This window comes from Hemitrygon akajei, unplaced genomic scaffold, assembly GCF_048418815.1.
Source record: "Hemitrygon akajei unplaced genomic scaffold, sHemAka1.3 Scf000105, whole genome shotgun sequence".
In the NCBI taxonomy this organism is placed as follows: Eukaryota; Metazoa; Chordata; class Chondrichthyes; order Myliobatiformes; family Dasyatidae; genus Hemitrygon; species Hemitrygon akajei.
Genome location: NW_027331991.1, coordinates 1,371,062 through 1,389,233, shown reverse-complemented (window position 1 = coordinate 1,389,233; position 18,172 = coordinate 1,371,062). Strand labels below are relative to the sequence as shown.

Genomic DNA, 18,172 nt, shown 5'->3' with positions numbered 1-18,172 from the left:
GGGGTAGATACGCAGCATCCTCGCCAGGACTACCAGCCTTTGGGACAGATACTTTTCCCAAGCAGTAAAGCTAATAAATATCTCTACCCACTAACCCACCCTTCCACACCGCCAAACACCTTTAACATTTCCAGTCTGTCATCTTATATGCAGGCATCCTATGCCGAGCGTCACTTTATGAACATATAATCAATCTGTGCACAGTATATAAGCCGTGGATATATGTTGCTTTTATTGTGTTTCTGTATTGCATTGGAACTGGAGTAATAATTATTTCAACCTCATTTACACCTGTTTGCTGGAAATGAAATTAAACAACCTTGAATCTTGAAGAAACATTTCAGCAGGCTGCAGCGTCACATTTCTGTCTCTCAGCGTTATTGCGGCAGAGCGCCATCGGGTGACAATGGACTCCACCGATCTGGGGGTCCTGTTATTATGGCAAATCACCACTAAGTGGCAGTGTTGTCCACAAAAGGGAGAGGTTTACAGTGATAAAGAGTGGTGTAGTGGACTGGAAGCCAACTGCAAGTGGATGAAGTGCCAGAGATGCCCCAAACCACTCTCCTCACCACTAGTCAGGGTCCCAAACAGTCCTTCCATTTGAGGCAAATTTTCAACATCGTGCCTGTTGGGATCATCTACTGTTTCTAGTTTTCCAGTGTGGCCTCCTCGACATCAGTGAGACCCGATGTAGTCTCTGCATTCTGCTCTCTGTCCCGATGAGATTCTGCAGATGTTGGAGATGCAGAGTAACAGACACAACATGTTGGAGGAAGTCAGGAGGTCAGGTAGCTTCTATAGAGGGGATAAAGCAAAACAGAGATTTCCTGCCGAGACCCTTCATCAGGACTGGAAGTGAGGAGATGCCGGAATAAGATGGTGCGGGGAAATGAAAGAGTCCAAGCTGGTAGGTGATAGGTGAAGCCAGATAAGAGTGAAGGTGAGTGGGTGGGGGAGGTGGGAGATGAAGTGAGACGCAGTGAGGTGGTTGGTGGAAAATGCAAAGGACTGAAAAGGAGGAATCTAATAGGACAGGAGAGCCGACAATGGGGAAGAAAGTAAAGGGGAACCAGAGGAAGACGATCCGCAGTGGAGAAGAGAGAAGTGAGGAGACAGAATGGAGGAGACTGGCGTGTGGGTTGATGAAATGAAAAGGTGGAGATAGAAATTAAAGGTATCGATGCTCATGCCATCCGGATGTAATATGAGGTGTTGCTCCTCCAACCTGAGAGTGCACTCATCGTCTTAGTTAAACAATGAACCGGAAGGGAGAGTGGATTAATAGTTTTCCCCTTGGATCCCTATAACTCAATCCTCTCTCACCTTAAACCAATCCTCTCTGGTTGTTGATTCCACAAAAATGGGGTAAAAGAAAAAAATAAACGTAGAAAACCTACAGCATAATACAGGCTCTTCGGCCCACTAAGTTGTGCTGAGCATGTCCCTAAATTAGAATTTACGAGGGTTACCCATAGCCCTCTATTTATCTAAGCTCCATGTACCTATCCAGTAGTCTCTTAAAAGACCCTATCGTAGCCGCCTCCACCACCATTGCCGGCAGCCCATTCCACACACTCATCACTCTGAGTATGAAACTTACCCCTGACATCTCCTTTGTACCTGCTCCCAAGCACATTAAACCAGTGCCCTCTGTGGTAGCTATTTTAGCCCTGAGGAAAAGCCGCTGACTATCTACACGATCAATGCCTCTCATCATCTTGTACACCTCTATCAGGTCACCTCTCATCCTCAGTCGCTCCAAGGAGAAAAGGCCGAATTCTCTCAACTGCGCACATTCTCCGTTTCTGTACACTTATAGTTTGGAACACCTGCATAATGTCAGCCTCATTAGTAAGTCTTCGGAATCTGTTGAATTTATAACACTGCTAGTGTACAGTAGAGAGTCAATTCAGACCTGCTAAACCCTACCACTGATTCTGTATCACGACAGTCCTTTTAAATCCTCCCCTGTTGCTCCCCTCTCGTTCTCCCTGTGGAATGGGTTGCAGTCACTACTCTGTGGGTGAAGATGTTTCCCTTGAATTTTCTGCAGACTGAAGAAGTCGAGCTGACTGCAGTTCTGTCTGAGATGTTCTTCACCCCTCTCATCGCTGGGCTGAGGAAGAATGACATTGGTAGTTAACCTCCTCAATCACGACTCTTTATGGGTCATTTTCCCTGCTTCTGAAGGGTTGTTGAAAACACTACTGTACTCTAAAGACTGAAAGCAGAATGGGAAACCATCTGTTGGATGTTCAACGAAGCTGGGTCAGAAACCAGAGGTGAGTCTGCACAGGGCAGAGTTTGGGGCTCTGGACGATGGTCGGGGTAAGAAAGTACGATGAGGAAAAGGGAATGAGCAGCGGGGCGTGGCAACGAATGGCAGAGTAGCAACACTTGGAAGCTGATTGATGGAGAAAATAATTTGGTTGTCTGACTGATGACACAAACAATACCTGTGGTGAGGTGCTCCACTGGTTGAGGAACACGTGTGTGTTGGGAATGGTTTTATCTATTGGGGGAGTTGTTCCTGCTTGTTTATCCTGTAATATAACCAGATGGATTGACCTATCTGAAATAATGTATTGATGATCATATAATTTGTAAGATTTTGACACTAAAACTGTATCGGGCTTGAATTTATGGTACCTTTATGAAGTGATGGAGGGCATTCATGAGTTTGTATTTTAAAGCAAGATTTTGGTGAATGATATTTGCCATTTGTTTGTACCTTTGTAAGTAATCAGATTGAGTTAAACTGCTGCAGGATCCTGGAATGTGTTGGACTGTGTCTAGTTTCTCTGGCATTTTCTGCACTAACTGCCTCGTTTGTTAATATTTCATGTATTTTTGATGTTTTCCCCCTTTTGTCAAACATCTTGTCCTGTATTTCTGCAGGGAACCCCTTTGTTTTTTGGGGAGAGGTCTCCAACTCTCCGTCAGGTGCTCGAGGCTTCCTTGTCACCATCTAGTCTGCCCAGATCGTTGGGATGTCTCCCATGGAGGGTCATACTCATTCCACTGGTTCATGTTTTCTTCCAGAGTGATGATTTATTGTTCTGAGTTGGCCTCTCATGTACGTGTTCTGGTCTGTATTTCTTATCACGATTGCAAATACACACATGGAGTGCTGAATCCTGTTCATTTTTGATGAAAATATATACTTAAAAGTTTTATGACTGTTTTTTCTTGTTTTTTTAATTGGTTCATCATCAAACATTTCCAGAAGATGTATTTCAGACATTGTAGATATATATATCATATAATCATATATGCCACAAATCTCCGCATGGAATTTATCTGAGGTATACACTTATAGAAAAGAGTGAAAGAAAAAACAAGCAAAAGGAAAAAAAACACTATGTACAAGCAGGGAGTGATCTTTTTTTTTAAAAAACATATTCATTGATTTGTGAGAATAAAATCAGGCCTATGAGGCATTATGTAGTTAAACCTTTTTTCCCAGTGTGAATCAAATTGTTCCAGATTATGATTATCTTCTCCATTTTGTAAATGTCCATTGTAATTTCCATCCATGCATTTAAAGTTGGGCTCTCCTGTGATAACCATTTCCTAGTAACAGTCTTTTTACCAGCCACCAACAATATATTCATTAAATATTTATCTTTTTTCAACCATTCTTGAGGTATATATCCAAAATATATGGTCTTACTCCCCAAGGGTATTTCACATTTAAAGATGCCATGTCGGGCATTGTGTATCCCCCTCTAATAGTCTTTGATAACAGGGCAGTCACAAAAAATATGATAATGATTTGCATTTCGATTTCCACAGTTTCTCCAGCAAACAGCGAGGTTACTAACATAATGGGATTTCTGGGAGGGTGTAATAAAATATCTTATCAAGTTTTTCCATCCAAACTCCCTCCATTTCTGAGAACTGGTACACTTCCATTGATACCTCCATATTATTGTCCATTCTTCCTCAGATATAATTATCCCTCCTTGCTTCTCCCATTTTGTTTTAATGTATGAGATCAAATATGTTTTAAGATTTGACAAACCCTGATGCATGCTTGAAATAATTCTACTACCGTTATCTGAATTATATGCTTTTCTAAATAGCTCTATCATGCATGTACTTGCCTTGGTTACAATTTTAAGCATCCTATTAACATACTGTCGCATCTATAAATACTGATAAAAATCTTGTTTTTCTAAATGTTTCTCTTTCAGCATTTCAAAGCTGAACAGTGTTCCTTCTTTCATTATGTTACAAAGAACTGTTATTCCTTTAGCTGGCCAGTTCTTAAATCTAGCATCCAATTTATTTGGTGTAAAATCCGAGTCATATGCACACCATTTAAGAACTGCGGTATTTCCCTCTAGGTTATATTCTTTTATAGCAGTTTTCTATATTTTAAGAGTCAATTTCACTCATGGATTATCAATAGTATTTATGTACCTTTGCAAGTTATTATCAGCCAAAATTGCTTGTATGGGGAATGGAAGTACCCGCTCCTCAATGTTTTTCCATTGAGTGTCATATGATGGGTTGCTCCAGCATATCACAGCACTCAACTGTGCTGCAAAATAATAACGCCTAAGAGAAATTAGGCCGCATCCACCCTTTTCCTTTGCTAATTGCAAAGTTTTGAGACGAACTCTAGGCCTTTTACCTTGCCAAATATACCTTGATAACATCTTGCTCCATTCATGGAATTGATTTTGATTAATCTCTATTGGTAGGGGCTGAAAGAGCTATAACAGTCTGGGCAGTATATTCATTATAATAGACTCAATCCTTGAACTGAAACTAAAAGAAAGGAATCAGGTTCCATCTTGCTATATATTCCTTAATTTTTTTTATATAAAGGCTGATAATTACATTCTGATAATGTTGCCTAATCTTTTGGCATAATGATGCCCAAATATTTGAAAGACTCTGTTTGCTATGCCCAGGGATACCTACTTTCAATTTCTCTTGGTGGGCTATAGTAATATGAAAGTAATTGGGTTTTATCTATGTTGATCTTGTATCCTGATAATTGACCATATTGTTCAAAGGATTGCATCAATCAGGTAAAGAGTATGTTGGTTGCCCTAGATAGATCAAAATGTCATCCACATAACAAGCCAATTTATGCTCTGTCCCTTTACTAGTAATTCCCCATTTTGTCTGATGTATTGAGCTAATGGTTCCAGATATAATGCGAAGAGTAGTGCTGACCATGCACAACCCTGTCTTGTGCCCCTTTCCAGGGTAAGACTATTTGATAAATATCCATTGATTTTAATCCTAGCGGTAGGGTTGTCATATAGTGCCTGTATAGTTTTAATAATTGTTATGGAAACCAAATCTATGTAAAACTCTGTAAAGAAAATTCCAATTAACCAAATCAAATGCCTTTTCAGCGTACACGCTTATCACTATTGCTTTGATTTTATTTTTTTGTATATATGATCCATAATGTGAAGTATCCTTCGTATATTGTGCAAACATGAGGAAATCTGCAGATGCTGGAAATTCAAACAACACACACACAATGCTGGTGGAACACAGCAGGCCAGGCAGCATCTATAGGGAGAAGCACTGTCGACGTCTCAGGCCGAGACCCTTCGTCAGGACTAACAGAAAGGAAAGATACTAAGAGATTTGAAAGTAGGAGGGGGAGGGGGAAATGCGAAATGATAGGAGAGGACCAGAGGGGGCGGAGTGAAGCTGAAAGCTGGAAAGGTGATTGGCAAAAGTGATACAGAGCTGGAGAAGGGAAAGGATCATGGGAGAGGAGGCCAAGGGTGGAAGAAAGGGGGAGGGGAGCACCAGAGGGAGATGAAGAACAGGCAGAGTGATGGGCAACTAAGTATGTCAGGGATGGGGTAAGAAGGGGAGGAGGGGCATTAACGGAAGTTAGAGAAGTCAATGTTCGTGCCTTTCTTTCTCCCTTATCACTATTGCTTTGATTTTATATGAATTTGTATACAAGTTCCCTCTCTTCAGCAAGAGTCATTCCTTTGCTGCCCAGCTGGCAGTTTCCGCAGCCGCAACCCCCACATTTTGGCTCGCATGCTGCGCCAATACGATCCCACTTCCGATTTCCACAGCAGTTTTCTAGAACACGAAAGATGTCATCTGCAATTTTATAAGTATTGAGGCAAAGGTCTCTTCTGACTTTGTTGTCCAGATTGTCCAGCAGTTGAACCTTTTTCACCTCTCTTGAACCAGTCGGCTCTCCCTGCCTCTGGAGTGCTTCCCAGTCCTTTCTCCACCTGTGAAAATCACGTTTGCTGCCAGTAAACTTGGGAAGGGCTGTCGGTTTCAGTCTGATGGCTGGCGTGGGAAAATTGGAGGAAAAGCCCAATGCTGTCGGTGTTAGTCTTTCAGCATCCTCCTTTCTCCTTGCCTGTATGAAATGGGCCTTCTTGGAAACCAACGGGTTCGTGGAGTTCGAGCCCCTTTAGGCGACTCTGAAGGTGCTTCCGATCCCCTGGCAGGATCCATCGTTCCCACCTCCTTTGCTGTCATTACCAGTCCTTGTAGGTGGTTAAGCATGAAGCCATACGCCTCCTGGTGGCCATCGGGTTGTACAGCAGCGACATCTTCACATTCATCCTCTGCTGCTTGTAGTACTGTGAGCAACTCAACATTTCCAAAGTTGGTCCAAAGAGTCTCCTGGATCAGCCTCCTGATTTTCTTTAGTTTCAACTCACACTCATTTGCTGTCTTTGCCAGCTCGGCTTTTTGCTGTTCAGCTGACACAGCTACTTTCTCTGTGTTCAGCTCCGCCTCCCGTTCTGCAGTGAGTCCGGCCTCCGCATCATCATTGGCTTCCATGACTCTCTCGGCTTCCATTGTGAGTTTATTGAAACTCACTCTGAGCTCCTCTTCAGACATGTCTTCATAGGTCCTGGTAATGCTGTTGGCCAGACGAGAAAACAATCTTTTTGCTGTCATTCTCTCCAGCTTGAGTTGCTCAACTGATTTCCCAATAGCTTGATCAGCCATGTTTGATTCCCTCTGCAGGCTGTTCACAGGTGAAAGTACAACTTTTTAGTGATGCTTTGATGTTGTTTTATCTGAACTTGATTTCCTTCCTTCTTCAGGACTCCAGGTTATTGCTCTTGCTGTTCCAGCTCAAAGCTCCCAGATTTCTGTTTCCTGGTCAAACAGTTTCCGAGTCAAACAGTTTTGTCAAGCAGTATTTTCACTGCTCCCTTTGAACATGTGCAGCCTCCCCACTTGAAAGGGACTGAATACGCCTACCCAAAGGTTTTAACCGGATTCCACTCAATGACCAAACAACTTTCCTTCTTTTTCCTTTTTTATTTTTATTTTCGCAAGTGTGGCAGTTCTTAGTTATTAGTCAGTAGTGATAAATAATCAGTCATGTCAGTCATTAGTCTAGTCAATGTTAGTCATAAGGCAGTGGCAGTAGCATTAGCATTAGGATTAGGTGAAAAACTGGCTGCCTCTCGGACTTCGGAGACGATTTCAGACCTGCACCTCCGTTTCTCTACTGGACCATTATGGTTCCAAACTGGGTGAACCCTCTCAAAGTATCGCAAGCTCTTCCTAAGCCTCGCGCTGTTTTCAATAAGTGCCTGTGTGCGATGATCCCGGTGGCGGAGTTAACCCAAACGCAGTGACAGCAGTGCTCCTTTCCCTGAAACAGTCTCAACAATTATTTAAAGTTCGGCATCTTACCGCGGGTTGTGACACTGCTCTCGGACTGCCACTGTGACGTTGCAGGTTCCGCCCAAATGTTCTGGGCAGAAACCACCCTCAGGCAGTAGGTTCCGTCCTCTCTGCCTTAATACCTTCCTGAAACTCAAGTTTGACTTGACAATGATGCACATTTGGTGGAGATGGCCGAGAGAATCTCTTCCCAAAGACTGAGCAGGTGATCGGCCTCTACCCAGTGTGAACTCGCTGGTGATTCCGTAGGGTGGATAACTGTGTGAATCCCTTCCCACAGTCTGAGCAGGTGAACGGCCTCTCTCCAGTGTGAACTCGCTGGTGTACCAGTAGGTAAGATAACCGAGTAAATCCCTTCCCACATTCTGAGCAGGTGAATGGCTTCTCCCCAGTGTGAACTGACTTGTGTACCAGTAGGTGGGATGACCGAGTAAATCCCTTCCCACATTCTGAGCAGGTGAATGGCTTCTCCCCAGTGTGAATTCGTTGGTGACTGTGTAGGGTGGATAACTGAGTGAATCCCTTCCCACAGTTCGAGCAGGTGAACGGCCTCTCCCCAGTGTGAACTCGCTGGTGATTTTGTAGATCAGATAATTGAGTGAATCCCTTCCCACAGTTCGAGCAGGTGAATGGCTTCTCCCCAGTGTGAACTCGCAGATGTCTCTGCAGGTGGGATGACTGAGTGAATCCCTTCCCACATTCTGAGCAGGTAAATGGCCTCTCCCCAGTGTGAACTCGCTGGTGACTCTGTAGGTCGGATGACTGAGTGAATCCCTTCCCACATTCTGAGCAGGTGAACGGCTTCTCCCCAGTGTGAACTCGCTGATGTGCCTTCAGTTCAGATGACCGAGTAAATCCCTTCCCACAGTCTGAGCAGGTGAATGGCCTCTCCCCAGTGTGAACTCGCTGGTGACTCTGTAGGTTGGATAACTGAGTAAATCTCTTCCCACAATCTGAGCAGGTGAATGGCCTCTTCCCAGTGTGAACTGACTGGTGTCTCAGTAGGTGAGATGACTGAGTAAATCCCATCCCACAGTCTGAGCAGGTGAATGGCCTCTCTCCAGTGTGAACTTGCTGATGTCTCTGTAGATGGGATGACTGACTGAATCCCTTCCCACAGTCTGAGCAGGTGAATGGCCTCTCCCCACTGTGAACTGACTGGTGTCTCAGTAGGTGAGATGACAGAGTGAATCCCTTCCCACAGTCTGAGCAGGTGAATGGCCTCTCTCCAGTGTGAACTCGCTGGTGTACCAGTAGGTAAGATAACCGAGTAAATCCCTTCCCACAGTCTGAGCAGGTGAACGGCCTCTCTCCAGTGTGAACTCGCTGGTGTCTCAGTAGGTAAGATGACCGAGTAAATCCCTTCCCACAGTCCGAGCAGGTGAACGGCCGCTCCTCGGTGTGAACTCGCTGGTGAGCCATTAGATCAGATGACCGACTGAATGCTTCCCCACAAATTCAGCAGATGACCAGCCTCTGCCCAGTGTGAACTGACTGGTGTGTCCACAGGTGGGATGACCGACTGAATCCCTTCCCACACACAGAACAGGTGAATGGCCTCGCCCAGTGTGAACTTGCTGATGTACCTTCAATTGTGATAACCGAGTGAATCCATTCCCACTGTCTGAGCAGGTGAACGGTCTCTCCCCTGTGTAAAATGACGGATGTGCCAGTTGGTCGGATGACCGAATGAATCCCTCCCCCCAGTCTGAGCAGGAAGGATGGTTGATTGAATCCCTTGCTCCTCAAATATCTAGACAGAGACAGCACAACTGGTGTGTTGCGTTTGAATTCCCATAGACAAATTCCTTGTCGATTTTAACCTGTAGAAAGATTTAAAAATCCATCAGTGGGTGAAGGACAACATTTGAGATGAGATCACTTGAGTTGCCAAGGTGTGATCGTACATCACACTGTTACAGTGAAGTTCAACAAAAGTTGGAGAGCGAAATCACCTTCTAACTGGGCACAGTGCTGGTATCTGGAATGACCCTCAAACCCTCTGATGTTCTGTAAGAATGGGGCACTTATGCCATTTCCAGTCTGTGACTTGGCTCTGTTTGACTCTGTCCATTTGAATTATTCCCTCTTCCCACTGAGATGAAAGGGTGTCTGGCCCCACAGTAACAGAAACCCTCTCACACAGATAGCCTTTGTTGACGTGCAGCTGGGGTTTTCCTTTATGTAATGTTCATTTAAAGTGCCACAGTTTCAATGCCATGTTAATATCTCCTGACCTGGCTGGTGGCGTAGTGGCATCAGTGCCAGACTTCGGGACGAAAGGTCCTGAGTTCGAATCCAGCTGGCTCCCCTGCACGCTTTCCATCCGTGCTGGGTTACGAGCTGGTGATCTCTTTCGAAACTCACCCGGCAGAAGTTTCCCCTCATGTTCCCCTGAATGTTTCACCTTTCACCCTTAACCCATGGCCCCTGGTTGTAGTCCCACCCTATCTCAGTGGTAAAAGCCCAGCTTCCATTTACCCTATCTATAAACCTCATAATTGTAGTATACCTCCATCAAATCTCCCCTCAATCCTCCACATTCCAAGGAATAAAGTCCGGACCTGTTCAATCTCTCCTTATAACCCATGTCCTCCAGACCTGGCAACATCCTTGTGAATTTTCTCTGAACTCTTTCAAAGTCTTTACATCTTTCCTGTAGGTTGGTGACCAAAACTGCACACAATACTCCAAATTAGGCCTCACCAATGTCTTGTACAAAGTCAACATAACATACCATTCAGTACTTTGGTTTATGAAGGACTACGTGCCAAAATCTTTCTTTCCGTCCCTATCAAACTGTGACACCACTTTTTGTGAAATATAGACCTGCATTCCCAGATCCCATTCTTCAACAACACTCCTCCATGTCCGACCAGTCACTGCGTAAGACCCACCCTGGTAGGTCCCACCAACATGCAACACCTCGCACTTGTCTGCATTGAATTCTGTTTTCCATTTCTCAAGCCATATTTCCACCTGGTCCAGTTCGCACTGCAAGCCATGATAGTCGTTTCGCAGTCCGCTGAATCCCCAGTCTCGGTTTCATCCACAAATTTGCTGATACCTAACCATCTTATCATCCAGATTACTGATATAGATGAGAAACAACAACAGATCCAGCACTGATCCCTGTGGCTCACCACTAGTTACAGGCCTCCAGTCAGAGAGGCAACCATCTGCTATCACACGCTGGCTTCTCCCAAAGACAGTGTCTCATCCAATTTACTATCTCATCTTGAATGCTGAGTGACTGAACCTTCTTGACCAACCTCCCATATGAGACTTTGTCAAGTGCGTTGTCAAAGTCCATGTAGACAACATCCACTGCCTTGCCTTCATCCACTTCCCTGATAACTTCCTCAAGAGACTGGTTAGACATGACCTACCATGCACAAAGCCATGCTGTCTATCCTTAATCAGTCCACATCGATCCAAATACTTATATATCCGGCTCCTGCACATATGTTTTAATAACTTTCCTACTACTGATGTCAAGCTCACTAACGTAACATTTTCTCGTTTCTCCTTAGAGCCCCTCTCGAACAGTGGAACAACATCGGCTGTCCTCCAATCCTCCAGTACCTCACCTGTCACTAAGGATTATTTCAATATCTCAGCTTGGACCCCGACAATTTCTGCACTTGTCTTCTGCAGGGTCCGAGTGAACAACTTGTCAGGCCCTGGGGATTGATCCACGCTAATTTGCCTGAAGACAGCAAACCCCTCCACCTCTGTAATCTGTCCAGGGACTCTGAAGTTGATGTTGCTTTGCCTCACCTCTATCGACTCTGTGTCCATCTCCTGAGAAAATACGGATGCAAAACAACTATTTAAAACCTCCGCCATCTATTTGTCTCCCGTATAGATTACCATTCTGATCGTCCAGAGTGGGCATGTTTCTGTTCTGACCTTCTCCATGTTTCTGTGACAGAGAAGCTGGCCACACCTGACTGGAAGGGGAATCTGGTAGGAGTGACAACAGAGCAGCAATGGCTGGAGTTTCTGGGAGCAACTTCGGAGCTGAGTGATAGACACATCCCAAAGAAGTGGAAGAAATGGAAAGGTAGGAGGACACAACCATGGCTGAAATGAGAAGCCAAAGTCAACATAAAAGCCAAAGAGAGGACAAATAATAGAGCAAAAACTATTGGGAAGCTTTTAGAAACCAACAGAAGACAACTAAAGAAAGTCAAATGAGCTCAGGGTGTGGATATATGATATTGTAGTCATTAATGTGTCTTGGTAGCACCCAACAGCCTGAGGAATTTAGAGGAACAAAATATCTGGGGCGTCGATATCTCTTGAAAACAAAGGTTCCCTGCACCAGTTACCTTTCAACTTTTATTTTGGCAGGCACATACAAACTTTACACCCTCAAAATTTCACTTCTGAAGAACCCCCACTCACCAAGTACTCCTTTGCCAGAAAACAGCCTGTCCCAATCCACCCTTGTCAAATCCTTGCAAATACCATAAAAATTGATCTTTCTCCAATTTAGAATCTCGAGAGGTTCAGATCTCTGTTTTTCCGTACTTACTTGGAATCTCATGGCATTATGATCACTATACACAAGGTGTTCCCATACACTAATTTCTGTCACCAGCCCTGGATCATTTCCCAACAGCTTATTGCACACTTCTACGCCGGATGTTTTACGTACTGATTAAGGCTCATTTGACAAACTCAACCCCATCTAGTCCTTTTACAGTATGGGAGTCCCAGTCAATATATGGAAAGTTAAAATCACTTACTATCTCAACCTTTGTTTCTTGGTATAGTCTGTGAACTCTCTACAAATTTGTTCCTCTAGATCCCTCAGACTGTTGGGTGCAACCAATTCCCAGTAATGCCTACGATATCATAATTCCATGCCCTGGGCTCATCTGGCTTTGCTACGATGCTTCTTGCATTGTGATTTCCACAGCTCAACACATCTATTGCACCATGCTCAAGCATTTGATTACTGACTCTGTCTGAGGTCTGAACAACATCTGTCTGGTGTCAAGAAAACAACCTTTCCTTCAATGTCAGAAAAACCTCTGACGCTGAATTTTGTGGTGGGGATGCAGGAAAGGTTTACTTCTGATGACTCTTCCATGAAGGTCATGTTTGTGCAGGTGTTGCTGCACAGTAGAACAGTGCACCACCACTCCAGAGGCTGCTAAATCTTCCTGAAGGTCTTTTTACAGTCAAACAGGGGTTTTGATTTGCCTTTCCAGCAATCCTACGAGTAGTTCTCTCAGAAAGTTTTCTTGGTCTTCCAGACATCAACTTGACCTCCACCATTCCTGTTAACTGCTATTTCTTAATTACATTACGAACTGAGGAAACGGCTACATGAAAACACTTTGCTATCTTCTTATAGCCTTCTCCTGCTATGTGGGCATCATTTATTTTAACTTTCAGAGTGCTAGGCAGCTGCTAAGAGGAGCCCATGGCTGCTGATTGTTGGGACAAGGTTTGAGGAGTCAGGGTATTTATAAAGCTTTGCGATTTGCATAACCTGGCCTGTCCTAACGACGACTGTGAACAAGCTATTGACCTAACAAGCTAATTCAGGTCTGAGACCTTGGTAAAATTTAACTGAGAGCTCAAATCTCTTGGGGTGCCCAAACTTTTCCATGGTGCTCCTTTCCTTTTTCTCACTCTAAAATTGTATAAAACATAATAGTACACTAATATTGCTTAAATTTGGAAAATAATATTTCATCTTTATGAATTTTGGAGACCAGTTCACCTTCTACTCACTTATTCACAGTAACAGGAAGTTTGACCAGTGGTGCCCAGCCATTCGCATACCGCTCTATGGGATGAGGTGCAGAGCACGGGGTGTGACGGGAGAGGGGGGGAGGGGGAGGAGGAGGAGGAGGAGAACTGAGAGAGGGCAAAGAGGGAGAATGCATGGGATGAGTGTTAGATTTAGAGGGTGAGAAAGAGGGGAAGACAGTGTGGGATACAGGAGCCAGCAGGCGACCAGAACAGAAAACAATACTTCAGGTGGGATCTGACCAGGGTCCTAAATAGCCTCAACATTACCTCTCGGCTCTTAAACTCAATCCCATGATTAATAAAGGCCAATGCACCGTATGCTTTCTTAACCACAGAGTCAACCTGCGCAGCTGCTTTGAGTGTCCTGTGGACTCGGACCCCAAGATCCCTCTGATCCTCATATATAAAGACCATTACTGAAGATCTACAACCTACAAGGATCCTTGTTATAAATTCCACTTTGCATTTAAATATTGTTGATGTATGTATGGGATGAGGTGCAAAGTGAGGGGTGTGACAGGAGGGAGGGAGAGAGAGGAGAGCGAGAGAGAGATTGAGAGAGGGAGAGGGGGTTGAGAGACTAAGAGAGAGAGAGAAGAGGGTGAACGCGTGGGGTGAGTGGTGCATTTAGAGGGTGACAAAGAGGGCAAGACAGTGTGGGATACGGGAGCCAGCAGGGAGAGTGTTTGGGGGGGAGGGGGGATGTAGGGAGACAGATAGAGAGGAAGAGGGCTGGAAATGGAGGAGGTTACAGAGTGGTGGAGGTGAGTGAGTGAGAGAGAGTTAGAGGGAGCCGAGAGCGTGTGCGAGAGGGGGAGATGGAGATGGGAAGGCAGAGGGTGACTGAGAGTGAGATGGCGGGTGATAGGGGTAGGGGCAGGGATTGTGGGATGGGAGGGAGAGAATGGAAGAGTAAGAGAACCAGATAGATAGAGGGGAGAGAGTGTGAGAGAAATGAAGAGAGGTATGAGAGAGTGAGGAGATGAAGAGAGACGAGAGAGGAGTACGATTTGTTACTAGAGGAGTAGAGAGAGTGGTGATAGAGAAGGAGAGCATGAGGAAAGGGGTGAAAGAGTGGGAGGCTGGTCGAGTAGCAGTGTAACTGAGAGGGATAGGGAAGAGAAGAGGGGAGGGAGAGTGGCGGTGAAGAAACAAGAATGATTGAGGGGCGATGATAAGGAAGGGGTGAGGGAAAATTGAGACAGTGAGGGAGAGAGGGAGCAAGAAGGGAGGGCTGGAGTAGAGGAAGAGGAACTGTGAAGAGGGTGTGGTGAGGGAAATGGGGTAAGTAGCTGGGGTGAGGGAGAAAGGCAAGGAGATGGTATGTCTGATTAGAATTATTAGACTAACTATTCATTCAGTCCCCAGTTGCAGGGTCATTAATCACGTATGTTCACAAGTCACCGAACAAATCCACTGTGGGATTACAGTTCCATGCTGGGAATTATGAGTGTGAGGGCAGCTTGCTGTTCTCGGTGTCGGATGTGGGAGGTCCCGGAGTCTCCCAGCCTCCCGGACGTTCACATCTGCGCCAGGTGCGCCGAGCTGCAGTTCCCAAGGGACCGTGTCAGGGAACTGGAGCTGCAGCTCGATGACCTTCGTCTGGTCAGGGAGAGTGAGGAGGTGATGGAGAGGAGTTACAGGCAGGTGGTCACACCGGGGCCATGAGAGGCAGACAGGTGGGTCACGGTTCGGAGGGGGAAGGGGAAGAGTCAGGTACTAGAGAGTACCCCAGTGGCTGTACCCCTTGACAATAAATACTCCTGTTTGAGTACTGTTGGGGGGGGGGGTACAGCCTACCTGGGGGAAACAACAGTGCCCGTGCCTCCGGCACAGAGTCCGGCCCTGTAGCTCAGAAGGGTAGGGAGAGGAAGAGGAAGGCAGTAGCAATAGGGGACTCAATAGTTAGGGAGTCAGATAGGCGATCCTGTGGACGCAGTCAGGAGACCCGGATGGTAGTTTGCCTCCCTGGTGCCAGGGTCCGGGATGTTTCTGATCACGTCCATGATATCCTGAAGTGGGAGGGTGAGCAGCCAGAGGTCGTGGTACATATGGGTACCAATGACATAGGTAGGAAAAGGGAAGAGGTCCTGAAAGGAGAATATAGGGAGTTAGGAAGGGAGTTGAGAAGAAGGTCCGCAAAGGTAGTAATCTCGGGATTACTGCCTGTCCCACGCGGCAGTGACAGTGGTAATGGAACGAGGTGGAGGATAAATGCGTGGCTGAGGGATTGGAGCAGGGGGCAGGGATTCAAGATTCTTGATCATTGGGACCTCTTTTGGGGCAGGATTAACCTGTACAAAAAGGACGGGTTGCATTTGAAACCTAGGGGGACCAATATCCTGGCGGGGAGATCTGTGAAGGCTGCTGGGGAGACTTTAAACTAGAATGGTTGGGGGGTGGGAATCAAATTGAAGAGACTAGGAGAGAAGAGGATAGTTCACAAATAGAGAAAGCTTGTAGACAGTGTGAGGAAATCTAGGAATAATGGTGCATATTTCCCTGAAGGTGGAATCTCATGTGGTGAAGAAAGCTTTTGGTATGCTGGCCTTTATAAATCTGAGCACTGAGTATTGGAGTTGGGATGTGATGTTAAAATTGTAGAAGGCATTAGCGTGGCCTGATTTGGAGTTTTGTATACAGTTCTGGTCACCAAATTATAGGAAAGATGTCAATAGAGTACAGAGGAGATTTACCAGAATGATACCTGGGTTTCAGCACCCAAGTTACAGAGAAAGGTTGAACAAGTTAGGTCATCATTATTTGGAGCGTAGAAGGTTGCGGGGGGACTTGATAGAGGTATTTAAAATTATGAGGGGATTGATAGAGTTGACGTGGACAGGCTTTTTCCATTGAGAGTAGGGGAGATTCAAACAAGAGGACATGAGTTGAGTGTTAAGGGGCAAAAGTTTAGGGGGTAACTTCTTTACTCAGAGAGTGGTAACTGTGTGGAACGAGATTCCAGTGGGAGTGGTAGAGACAGGTTCGATTTTGTCATTTAAAAAAAATTGGATAGGTATACGGACAGGAAAGGAATGGTGGATTATGGGCTGAGTGCAGGTCAGTGGGACTAGGTGAGAGTAAGCGTTCGGCACGGACTAGAAGGGCTGAGATGGCCTGTTTCCGTGCTGTAATTGTTATGTGGTTTTACCGCGTATGATTCTGGTCTCCATATCCGACAGCGGGGAGTTTTAACACATACGGGGACCAACTGCAACTCAACCCCAGCTGATGCGGGTGTTTCTCCTGTTCAGGTGGCAGTGAGGAAGGTGTTAATCTCAGGTTTGTGTAAATCGAGGGCTGGTTGCAGTGGGAAAGAGCCGGGACCGAGCCGGACAGCTGGAGGCTCCGGGCTCTCCAGTCTTGCATCCCTGGTTTTAGTTTTGCACTGAGTCGAGATTGCGGGATCAGTTTGCTCTGGTTCCCCAAGCTGGGAGGGTGGATGTGGGTGAAGGGGGCCTGTCTATGTGTCAGTGTGGGGTGAATGGTCAGAAGGGTGTGGGGCCACTGGGGGGACGGAGGGTTGTTGGGGTACTGTGGGTTATCGGAAGAAACATGACCTGGGTGGATGGGCAAGGGATAAATTAAGTTGTCAACGAGGGTGGATGTGGTCCACTGGATCAGACAGATCAGCTCATGTGTCCTTTCAGGAGGCCACAATTCTCTCATCATCTTAATCACTGGCTAATCTTCCTGTTAACATTGAGTTTGTTACAGAGCCCCAGGGTCTGGGAATGGCTGGGTGGTAGGAGGCAGAGGGTGATGGTGAGAGGCTGTTTCTTGGACTCGAGTCCCGTACTTAGTGACGTTCCCTGAGGTTACGCCCATTGCTACTTGTCATCTATGTCAATAATTTGGTTGAGAAAGTACAGGGTATGGGTAGAGAGTTTGCAGCAAGTACAAACAAATACTGTTTTTGAAAGACAGTCAGCATAAATACTCGCGTCTCTTTCCCACTCCCCACTCAGAACTGACCAACAGCTACATCAGAGGATGCAAGATCTTGAACTGAGTAACCACTGTGAGGGAATGGGAGTGGTTTCAAAGGGCTGGGCTGCTGGAAGCACATTACCAGACCTGGAGTGATTGCAACTGGGTCTGACCGAGGCATAACTGGTACTTCTGGACACATTCAGTCTCACTCCAACTATTTCCTACCTTCCTTTGTACAGGTATGTAATGTCTAAAGGACCAGTGTTTGAGTAAATGAGACTCACCAAACTTTCTCCTGACTGAATCACTGGAATCTCCGAGTCTGATGGGTTCTCTCCAGTCGGTGCTCTCAGTCCTCGGGCTGGTTCACTTGTTGCTGTTCCCTCGTCTTCAGTCGTGGTTTGCCTCCAGTTGGGGTATTTCCTCAAATAAATCTCTCACCACAGGTCTAACTTTAACCAGAGAGACAATGAAGCACATTAATAATGAAAAGGAGAACTAAACATTTCTGCTTAATGTTACTAAGAACAAAACTCACTGAAATTTAAACGTTGAAGGCAGATTTAATGATCTCAGTGAACAATCTTTTATTGTCCCTCACATGTCACAGAATGATATGGGATAAGAAGGAGCCATCATTCAGTCAGGGTAAGACATAAGACACAGGAACAGAATTAGATGATTCGATCCATCTGGTCTGCCCACCACTGAACCACGGCTGATTTTTATTCCAACACCATATTCCTGTCTTCCTCCTGTAACCCTGAAGCTACTTAGCAATCATGAATATATTAATCTCTGTCATAAA

The 18,172-nt window shown here is 45.5% G+C and overlaps 1 protein-coding gene across 1 annotated transcript in view; it reads right to left on the bottom strand.

The window, feature by feature from the left end:
- Positions 1-18,172, bottom strand: part of LOC140723236 (uncharacterized) — a 701,392-nt gene that overhangs the window by 652,642 nt on the left and 30,578 nt on the right. The window contains 2 exon segments of the mRNA XM_073037835.1: positions 6,493-6,988; positions 7,880-9,477. Coding sequence (XP_072893936.1) covers positions 6,493-6,988; positions 7,880-9,477 — 2,094 coding nt within the window.